We start from the raw sequence: 11,704 nt of genomic DNA, 5'->3' as shown, positions 1-11,704 counted from the left end.
ATGGATGAAGCCAGAGAGTATTATGATAAGCAAAATAACACAGAGGAAGACAAATAGCATATGATTTCACTCACATGTGGAATGTAAGAAACAAAACAAACGAGCAAAGGGGGAGAAAAGGAGAGAGAGAGGCAAACAAGAAACAGACTATTAACCAGAGAACAAACTGATGATTACCAGAGGGGAGGTGGGTGGGGGATGGGTAAAACAGATGATGGGGATTCAGAAGAGGCCTTGTGATGAGCACTGGATGTTGCATGAAAAGTGTTGAATCACTTTACTGTACATCTGACACTACTATTATACTGTAGGTTAACTACTAGAATTAAAATCAGAATTTAAAAAAAGGTTTTTAAACACAGAAGAATCGTTGAAAGCCAAAGATTTGAATTTTTATCACTATAGGTGACAGGGAGAATGACTCACCAACCCCTCAAATATTCTTTACGCACTCCTACACTTATCACAAATTTTACTTTCATATAAACAGCCCATCTTCAGCTGAGGAACTTTAGTGTCTATTTGGAAAATGTTTCATCTGAGACTTTTCATCAAAATTATTTTCAAGCAGATAACCATTTGCAACAGTGGAAAAGAAATGAAAGAAAGAAAAACTATCCCAGAGAATAAACGTAAAACAGATTATGACATGACTAGCAAGTGAAAACACTGATGAATTACGTTGAAATTTCTTCCACACCTCTCCACATAAGTCTAAGGTATTCTGCATTTCCTTCCTCTGGAAATACAGAAAGATTTTAGAGCTGAAAGGTATTCACCCAAATGGAAAAATAAAACTTTTTAAAATATCAAGTTATTTTAAATGTGTCTATAAGCTATTGAATATTCCAAGTCTTTTCTTTTCCTTCCAAAGAACTTAAGCAATATATCGTTCAAAAGCTACTGTGTGTGTGTGTGTGTGTGTGTGTGTGTGTGTGTGTAAAACCTACAATGAGGAGAAAACTTCCTTTTGGCAATTGTATTAGAAAGAAACTAAACTCTTTCCAATACCTTGAAGAATATTTCCAAGAGTCATGCTCACTCTTCCCTGGCCTCTCATTTTTGGATTGAAAACGAGGATCTCCAAACAAAACGAAAAAAAAAAAGAAAAGAAAATTGAGGAGGTAACATTAGACTGAAAATACCTCTTTAATCTGTTCCTTCTTTGTCTCCTCAAAACAAGCCTTTAGTAAGCGAAGTTTTTCCAGATAAGTAGCCCAACATGTCAAAACTTTCTGAAGAGTGGACTTGACATTATATATACTTTTTCTATACATACAAATATCATATTCCACTGCCATATATTGTTTGCTAATATCCTGATATTCTCCATCTATAATGTTAACAAAACAAGAAAGTAATCTTAGAAAACAGTTTTTTACTAATAAAATAATACCAAGAAAAATATTTGCATATTAATTTCAATGGTCAAGCAAATATGTACTGTGATAATATTAAAAGTGAACGCAAGAATTTTCCAAAGAAAACACATGTTAAACCAATTCCTAAAACATTAAGGTATAAAGAAAGTGAAACAGGTAAAATGCTATTTTTTTAAATGTTTGTTTATTTTTGAGACAGAAAGAGAGAGGACAAGCAGAGGAGGGGCAGAGAGACAGAGGGAGACAGAATCCAAAGCGGGCTCCAGGCTCTGAGCCATCAGCACAGAGCCCGACACAGAGCTCAAACCCACGACCTGCAAGATCATAACCTGAGCCGAAGTCAGACGCACAACCGACTGAGCCACCCAGGCGCCCGCGTGCTATTTTTAAGTGGTCATTTCATCAAAAAGTAACTGTATAGCTTTACCTAAATTCTTATGTATTTCTTCACACTTTTGCAAGGAAGTTTCAAGTTGAGCGAGGAACTCTTTTTCTTCAATAAATTTCTGGGGGGGGGGGGAAAGGAAAAAAATATATTGACAGCTTTTTACCATTAAAAATATGTCAAGAAATCCAGAGAGAAACATAAATATTGATGAAGCACTCGGGCCCCAAAATTTCCTTAAGGCTTTACTACTATATATTTGGGTAGAAAAGAAGAGCAGTTCATGAAGAAAGTTGGTTAAGATCTAGGAAACAGAAGTATGAACACTATGTAGGTATGAGACCTAACAAAGTTCATCATTGCCGTGATACGGTTCCACAACGGTTTTTCTCCTGTGGGAAAAGGTAAGTTACATATACCATTTTCAAAAGCTCCTACGTCACATATTTATTAATATTGTGTAATTTATGCCAGTTTCTCTTATTTCACAACTTTTATTAATATTGAATAGTTTTTATTAGATACATGAGAGTATGTTGTAAATAGATAACATCCATCCCACAAAAACATCTGAGTAACTACCATTAGTCAAATTATGATGTGTCCTAAGCAAGCAAATTCTGCTGTTGAAAAATACAGTTAATTAAAAGCTCATATTTACTGTATACTTATTAAATTCCAATGGTATGATTACTTAAATGGAAAAATGAAAAATCAAAGTAGGAAATACATTCAAAACCTAGCCAAATTGAGAATGATGTCTCCTATTCAGGAACGTACGGTGTTTAAATCATAAATTATTAAATAAATCTGTCTTGATTGTGTTGTTCAATTTTTGCACTGAAATTTACAATCTTGGATTTTTCTTTTTTGCCACTCATTCCAAAAAAGGGAAACAGAAAGAATGATATTAATTCCTAACTGCAGAAATGACATTTCTAGGATGCTTTTAATTTACAAAAGAACATATTTATATTTAAATCATTTGCAACATTTTTTCCCATTAATTTCAAGAGCCAACCCCTTTCTCCAAAAATAAGCCCCAAGACAAAATGTACTGTCTTTCCCACTCTTACAACTCGAAAGGCTAAGATTAAAATGTTCTAAAAAAAAAGTTAATTTTTGAATGAAACCATGAATCTGAGTGGGAAAAATTCTTAAACAAGACATCCAGTAAGTGAATGCTGAAATTTTTAATAACCTGAAACTTTTTGTAACTATTATGTTAATTAGCCTGGTTAACAGAGTCTTCCCTGTTGTGGTAAATAATGTGGTTTTCTCTTTCTTACTCCTCCCAATGTCTGTTATTTGGCTACCTAAAATTCTGTTCTCTAGGCAATTTTAAGCTAATGAAAACTACCAAGAAAACTCATCTCAAAACCTGGAAAGGTAAAGGGAAACTGTCTTAAGGAAAACTGCAAACTTAGCACCCAGACATGGAGAACGGTTGTCAAAGACACAAAATAAAACAGCTTACATGCCAGTCTTCCAGCAACAATTCCACAGATTCTTTGTTCCCATATTTGACGTTCCAAACATCCAGTTTGGATTTTACTTCATCTAGCAAACCAAGAACTGTGCACTTATAGTAATGAAATTCTAGAAGTGGAATGAATTTTTCGCCCGAAATGTTGTTGATTCTGGAAAATATTTCAGGTTTTAGAATTTAACTTCATATTACTGCCCAAATGCGAGATAATCTGTTTGGCATTTCTAAAAATATTGGGCCTTTGGCTTTTTATTTTAAACACATGGAACTCAGATGTATCCTCAAAAAAAAAATTTTTTTTTTTAAGTAAGATGTACTACCCCCAACGTGGGGCTTGAACTCACAATCCTGAGATCAGGAGTCACATTGCTCTACCAACTGAACCAGCCAGGTGCCCCCCAATTTTTTTTTTTTAACAGAGTAAAACAAATATTGTGGCTAAGAATAAAACAACTATTTCTGAGAGGAAAACATCTAATAGAACATTATCTGAAGAAACTATTCCCCTGTAGAAAAAAAATCCTATACTAAATGTTAATCTCCAAAATATTTTACTAAATTTGTAAACTTTTGTATAACCGAATGCAACTATAATTTCAACATTTACATATTAAAACGGCTTTCATTATTAAGGCTAAAACCCTTTTATTATCATTGTAATAAGTTGTGTATGAATAATGAGAAAAGAGAGGATGACGTGGACAACCATCAGTTAAATAATCTCTATATTTATAGTATTTTAGAGTTTACGAAGTACTTTCAGATACCTCCTCCTGTCTCACCCAGTATCCTTGTGAGACACGAACCGGGTGACTATCATTATTCTGTATTTACAAATGAGGATACATGCTCCAAAAGACAGTAACTTGGCCAAAACTCAGATACGGAGCTTGGTTTCTGACTCCATTTCTAGAACTTACCCCACCACCATATCCTACCACCCAACGAAAAAGGACGTATGTTAGTATGATGTAATGTTACTATTACAAAAGATGTGAAGGTACTGTGAATCAAGATTTAAAGAATCCTTGTCAGAAACTATCTAAAAATCTATACTTTTCTGGTCCCCGTAGCATCCTGTTAGTGCTCAAACACGAGTGGCATCGGCAGTGGTGAATTGGTAGTGTTACAAACCGTGCTTTCATTTCCTCCAATTTCTTAGGTGATACCAGTGGCAAATTTTTTTCATCTCTATTTTCAAATGCCAGAAGAGTATGCGAATGACAATCAAATTTATCCATCAGATTCTGAAAAGAAATTTAGCATGACATCAACCAGACTTTTTGCCAAACACTGTAACTGGGGGTTCGTTAATCTCACTTGCTCTGCGTGTGCGCTGCACCTTTTGTCCAAAAACTCACAAAGCCCTTACTTTTTTTTCACTAAAGCTTGGCCAATGCGTAATTTCATCATAAATGCTTTACACTGGAACATTTTACAGAGAGACAGACTGTAGTTTCTTTGGTAAAAGCATTATCCAAACCTTTTGTTTTGGGATTTATTTGTGATTCCTTTGTGAGTTCGCATGCCATAAATGTCGTCTATCAAATTCCTTCATACCATTTTGATGAGAACCCACTCTCTCACATTTTACGCCAGTGTCTTTCCTCCTTTTTGGTCAGGCTTTACAGTTGCTTTAGAACTGACTGGACTCTATTCTTACTGTTTCCACCTTGAACTAGCACAATGCCCATAAAGAAGTGAAAGTATCTTCTGGCTCCCCAAAATCCCCAAGGGAATCATTCCAAACCACCCTCAAAGAGGCACTGTATTTCCTTCCCTTCTCTCTAGGACAACGTCTTCCTCAAGAAGAAGTCCCTAACAAAGCACAGATTTTCCCATGTTTCTTTGTTATTTTCCAACCTTGATTAAAGTCATTTTCTCTTGTATTAGAGCCACGGCTTCACAATAATCCTGGGAAACTGGCAAATCTTCATCGATAAGCTCCTCTACCTCCTGGAGCCAGGCTTCGATTTGATGCAGTGGTGAGGGCAAGGCATCATTCAGCTCCCTTTTCCACACATTAATCTGAAAAAACAAACATCAGCGCTTCACTAAACATTCTTCTGAAGTTTATTTCTTAGCACGCAGTTTGTTTAATACTTCAAAGTTTCTCTGATCCATTAGTCAGGGAAGTCTTTCTCAAATGGGCAAACTTCTCAGTTCTGTACATTTGCTTACCTGCTGATAGAGAAGATCATTTGTTTAAGAGCAATAGAAGGGGGCACACGAAGGGTGTCTGGGTGGCTCAGCTGGTTAAGCATCTGATTCTTGATTTCCTCTCAGGTCATGATCTCACAGTTCATGGGTTTGAGCCCCATATCGGGCTGTGTGCTGACAGCCTGCTTGGGGTTCTCTCTCTCTCTCTCTCTCTCTCTCTGACCCCCCCAAAATATGTAAATACACTTAAAAAATAGATATAAAAGGGAGCACAAGGATAAGAATGAATATTTTGATGAATCCATAATCAGTTATGAGAGGGAAATTAGAACTATTTAAAGCACCCCTCAGGGCACCTGGGTGGCTTAGTTGGTTAAATACCTGATTCTTTTTTTTTTTTTTTTTAATTTTTTAAATATTTATTTACTTGTTGAGAGACAGAGAGAGCGTGAGTGGGACTGGGGCAGAGAAAGAGAGGGAGATACAGAATCCGAAGCAGGTTCCAGGCTCTGAGCTGTCAGCACAGAGCCCGATGTGGGGCTCGAACCCACCAACCGTGAGATCGTGACCTGAGCCGAAGTTAGATACCCAACCGACTGAGCCACCCAGGTGCCCAAGCATCCGATTCTTGACTTCGGCTCAGGTCATGATCTCATGCTTCGTGAGTTTGAGCCTCACACAGGGAGGGCTCTGCGCTGACAGCACATAGACTGCTTGGGATTCTCTCTCTCCTCTCTCTGCCCCTCACCCACTCTCTCTGTCTCGGTCTATCTGCCTCTCTCTCAAAATGAGTAAACGTTTAAAAAAAGCACCCCTTTAAGCAAGGGTAGACTGTTATATAGAAGGACCATCATCTGAAATGTTGTATGGCCTTGTGTTCTCTGACTTTACACCTACACCTCACGCTCAGATTTATAGATTATTTTTCTCACTAGTACTAATCATATATTCACATTACACATCTCTACCGTACCTCCTGAATATCTGTCCCTCACCGAAGCCCCCCACAATCCAGGAAACCTCTTCCTTCTTCAGCCCTCCCTGCATGCACAAGAGTCACACAAATGCCAACTGCCTCTTTCCCCAAACACCGACTGCACTCCCAAGGTGTTCGCACTCCCTGTCCCTTCTACCTGGATGCTTTCCCCATTAAGCACCATCAGAACTCACCTACTCCCACATTCATTCATTCATTCAGCAGACACTTATAACCTATTGTGCTAAGAGCTGAGCATAGAGATACACAAGGCTTCTGGAATGGAGAGGGGACATGTAGTGGTTGTACCACAAAGTACGGTGCAATGAGCACTGAGACCCCAATGAGATGTACACACATGTGAACACTGGAGCATTTTAAATACATGTGCTCAAAAATTCAAGTAAGAAACAGAATAACACATAACACCGATTTACGCAACTTAATAATACACAAGCACATAAATACGTTATGTATTTGGCAAGAACATATGAAACGAAAAGGCCTAAGGAGACGGGGAAATGAAAGGAGGGCATGGGTATAGAAAGAAATAAACACAAATTAAACAAGTAAATAAAACTAAGAGTAGGGCCTTGCCTAGACCCATATGCCATGAAGGGAAGAGTAAGTTTAACACAACTCTCTACATCTGATGGTCAACCAGATAAAAACAAATAAACAAACAAACAAACAAACAAACGAAAACCCACAGGTCTTGCCTGAACCATCTAGTGGGAAGCAAAGTACATGGTTACAGTGAAATGTAGTCAGCAATATAACAGAGCCAGGCAGAGGGGCCCAGGGAAGATCCTGGAAGAACACTGATTCCACACCAATGCCCAGACTTCTTTTTGTTAATTTTTAGTTTTTAATTTATTTTTTTGTTTCAAGTTTTTATTTAAATTCCAGTTTGTTAACAGTGTAACATTAGTCTCAAGTGTAGAATTTAGTGATTCATCACTTACATACAAAACACAGTGCTCACCATAACAAGTGCCCTCCTTAATCTCCATCACCCATTTAACCCATCGCCTGCCCACTTCCCCTCCAGTTACCCTCAGTCTGTTCTCTCTAGGTAAGGGTCTGTTTCCTGGTTTGCCTCTGTCTCTCTTTCTCTCTCTTTCACCTATGTTCATCTTTTTTATTTTTTAAATTCCTGAGGCAAGGGAAACACAAGCAAAAATAAACTACTGGGATTTCATCAAGATAAAAAGCTTTGGCACAGCAAAGGAAACAATCAACAGAACTGAATGGCAGCCTTCAGAATGAGAGAAGATATTTACAAATGACATATTTGATAAAGTGTTAGTATCCAATATCTATAAAGAACTTATAAAACTGAACATGCAAAAAACAAATAATCCGGTTTAAAAAATGGGCAGAAGACCTGAATAGACACTTTTCCAAAGAAGACATCCAGATGGCTAACAGACACATGAAAAACAAGCTCAACATCACTCATCATCAGGGAAATACAAATCAAAACTACAATGAGATGTCACCTCACGCCAGTCAGAACGGCTAACATTAATAACTCAGGCAACACTAGATGTCAGCAAGGATGCGGAGAAAGGCGAACCCTCTTTACATTGTTGGTGGGAATGCAAACTGGTGCAGCCACTCTGGAAAACAGTATGGAAGTTCCTCAATAAGTTACAAATAGAACTACCCTATGATCCAGCAACTGCACTACTCGGTATTTACCCAAAGGATACAAAAATACTGATTTGAAAGGACATATGCACCCCAATGTTTACAGCAGCACTCTTAACAATAGCCAAAGGGTGGAGAGAGCCCAAATGTCCATCAATGGATGAGTGGATGAAGAAAATGAGGTGTGTGTGTGTGTGTGTGTGTGTGTGTATAATACACACACACACACACACACACACACACACACACAAACACGGAACATTAGCCATAGAAAAGAATGAAATCTTGCCATTTGCAACGATGTGGATGGAACTAGAGAATAATGAGCTAAGCCAAATAAGTCGGAGAAAGACAAATACCATACGATTTCACTCATATTTGGAATTTAAGAAACAAAACACATGAGCACAGATGCCAAGAATTCTTAAGCAAGATAAAAATCCAGCTCCTAGGCCACGTCCTTTCCTGAGGACCCCATTTAAGAATGTGGTTTTTTTGGGGCGCCTGGGTGGCTTGGTCGGTTAAGCGTCCGACTTCGGCTCAGGTCATGATCTCACGGTCCATGAGTTCTAGCCCCGCGTAGGGCTCTGTGCTGACAGCTCAGAGCCTGGAGCCTGTTTCAGATTCTGTGTCTCCCTCTCTCTCTGCTCTTCCCCTGTTCATGCTTTGTCTCTCTCTGTCTCAAAAATAAACGTTAAAAAAAAAAAATTTAAAGAATGTGGTTTTTGATCTGAACTCACATGGCTCTATTGTGGATTTTTTGGCATTCTTACTCTAAAGACCACCCTCCCTCCCATGAAGATCATGCACAAATTAAAATGTGTTTCAGTCAAATGTCTTCCTCTATTGAAAATAGGAGTTTTAAATCTGTGTTTCTCTTTCCCTTATAGTTCTACTAAATGAACTGCCACTGCTCTTTAACTTAAATTGATTTTAAATAGAGGAAAGAATAAGCAAAATTACATTTTTTAAAAGAAAAGGGTAATTTGATTCATCATTAATTGACTGAAAAACATTTACTGGGTGCCACCATGTGTAAGATAAATATCAAAAAGAAACATTCAAGGAAATGCCCAAGTATAAAGATTTTTTTCTTAAGTTTATTTACTTATTTTGAGAGACAGAGAGAGAGAGAATCCCAAGCTGACAACACAGAACCTAACACGGGGCTTGATTCCACAAACCATGAGATCGTGACCTGATCCCAGATCAAGAGTTGGACACTTAACCAACTCAGCCACCCAGGCTCCCTAGAAGATGTTACATGAGTAAAAAGCTAGGCTTAAGCTAGAAGCATTAAACATTATAGTTTTCACATTATTTTTTTTTTGTTTTTTTTTTTAGGTCTATTGAGGCCTAATTGACAACATAGTAAGATATTTAAAGTGCACATCATGGTGATATGATACACCTACACATTGTGGAAGGATTCCTAGTATCTAATTAACACACCCTCACTTCGCGTATTTACCTCTTTTTTTCTTTTCTTGGTGAGAACATTTCAATTCAACTCTCTTAACAAACTTAATGATACAATACAGTGTTATGAAGTGTAGCCACTATGTTTTACATTAGATCCTCAGACCTTACTCAACTGCCAGCTGAAAGTTTGCACCCTTTTACCAACTTCAATCCCTCCTTTCCTCCATCCTGACTACTGCTTTTATCCTGTTTCTGTGAGTTTGACTTTTTTTTTTTTTAAGCTTCCACACATAAGGAATACTATGTAGTACTTTGTTTTGCTTTAGTTGCTTCAACTTTATCTTCTCAAACGACGTAGGACAAAAGACAGCTCCGTAATCTTAAACCGTTAAGTATACGCCATTAAGCCTCCAGTTGGAAAATCATGAAAAAAACTGTTTTCATCATTATGAATTTTTAATACGCGCTTTCAGTATACCCAAATAATTTGTACATTTGCCAAAATAAAATAAAATAAAATAAGCCAGAAAGTTGATGAGTGAGTTAAAGAGAGCCTAAGAACAATATCTTTAATCCAACTGATATTCTTTTCGCAACTGAAAGAAAGCTGAGTATGTTTTGAATGAAAAGGAACGTGTGCTGCCTGAGGGCTGTACTCTTGTTTATGTAACGGTCAGAAGGGGAAAGATAGAAGGCAATAATTACCTTTTACTACTCTTCTTTTTCACTTACCATAGAAAACTGGCTCCATACTTTTCTTTTTTAGTTTTGGAACTTATTTTTGAATTTAGTTGAAAATTTATATCTGATCTGAGCTGATCTTGTCAGGTCAAAATAGCATAATGTTGGAGCGCCTGGGTGGCTCAGTCGGTTCAGTGATCGACTTCGGCTCAGATCATGATCTCGTGATTTGTGGGTTTGAGCCCCGTGTTGGGCTCTGTGCTGACAGCTCAGAGCCTGGAGCCTGCTTCAGATTCTGTGTGTGTGTCTCTCTCTGCCCCTCCCCTGCTCATGTTCTGTCTTTCTCTCTCAAAAAAATAAACATTAAAAAAATTTTTTTAATTAAAAAAAAACCATAATATTGCTATTTTGCATAGCTGGCTTAAAATGAAACCATTTACTGTGATGCCTTGAGGTAACTGTGTGCTCAAACAACTGAACCAGAAATTGTCTAGATGGTATTGACTTTTCTGTACCTGAAGGCTGTAAAATTAATATGTCTCATTTGCCACACCAAGACAAGGAGCTGTATTATAACGGAAGAATGGATTTTCAAGCTACTATCAATTCGTGGCACTGAACTCTTGCAAAATAGTGGGTTGTTTTTTTTTTTTTAATGGTTTTTCTCATTATGTTGGGTACTTTTTCCCAATCACGTTCAATAAAATTAGGCCAGGTGTTTGTGGCCTGGAACACTGTGAACTCTACAGACAAGATCTTCTTCCTCTCATGTTTTGTTGAGGCCGTGTAACCGGGAGCTCCTGTCCTTCTCAAGGGTCAGTTTCAAAGTCGCGATGAGAACACGAGCAGGGGACACAATGAGCCGGGCCACTTGATGGGAAGGTTTCCGGAGCTGTGCTAGTTGTCCCAAATTAGGTACTTGGAGATGGTGGCTCTTTTAAGCTACTGGACCTATTTACCACCCTTCATAAAGGATGTGAAAAATGTATTCTGAAAACAGGCTGGCACTGTTGACAGCCGAGAGAGCAGGGGCCAACAGGGATCAACAAACTTTTCCAGGGCCAGAGAGAATTTTTGACTGGCAGACCATAAAAATCTCTGTTGCAACCCTGTAAATCCACCAAAAATCACTTAATTATCCACTTAAAATGCGTGAAGGGTATGGTATGTAAATTATACCTCAATAAATACGTTTAAAAAAAGAATGAAGGCAAAATAAAGACATTTAGAAATCAAAGAAAACAGAATTTACCACCCACAGACCTGCATTGTAAGTTTAAAAAAGTGTTTCAGGCTGAGGGAAATAAATTCGGATGGAAACTCCAATCTCTCCAGAAAAGAATAAAGAACATTGGAAATGGTAAATATCTAGATAATTATAAAAGACTTTTTTTTCTGTTAATTTCTTTAAAATGTATGATTGTTTTTAGCAAAAATTGGTAACAAGGTCTTGGGGACTTTAAAACATTTGTTTGTGGCATAAATATATTTATATGTAAAGCAACTATAGCACAAAGAATGACAAATAAATGAATCAATTTAACTGCAAGATTTCT

General features: G+C 37.5%; 1 protein-coding gene across 10 annotated transcripts in view; it reads right to left on the bottom strand.

Moving 5' to 3' along the window:
* SYNE2 (spectrin repeat containing nuclear envelope protein 2) overlaps positions 1-11,704 on the bottom strand; it is a 342,246-nt gene that overhangs the window by 223,809 nt on the left and 106,733 nt on the right. For all 10 annotated transcript variants that reach the window (XM_058739286.1, XM_058739287.1, XM_058739283.1 and 7 more), the window contains exons 12-16: positions 5,120-5,284; positions 4,391-4,503; positions 3,245-3,407; positions 1,810-1,888; positions 1,146-1,333 (exon numbers count right to left, since the gene is read on the bottom strand). In XM_058739286.1, the coding sequence (XP_058595269.1) occupies positions 1,146-1,333; positions 1,810-1,888; positions 3,245-3,407; positions 4,391-4,503; positions 5,120-5,284 (708 nt within the window). The remainder of the gene's footprint in view (positions 1-1,145; positions 1,334-1,809; positions 1,889-3,244; positions 3,408-4,390; positions 4,504-5,119; positions 5,285-11,704) is intronic.

This window comes from Neofelis nebulosa, chromosome 7 (assembly GCF_028018385.1).
Source record: "Neofelis nebulosa isolate mNeoNeb1 chromosome 7, mNeoNeb1.pri, whole genome shotgun sequence".
In the NCBI taxonomy this organism is placed as follows: domain Eukaryota; kingdom Metazoa; phylum Chordata; class Mammalia; order Carnivora; family Felidae; genus Neofelis; species Neofelis nebulosa.
Note: the sequence above shows the minus strand (reverse complement) of the source record. Positions and strands in the feature narration are given on the sequence as shown.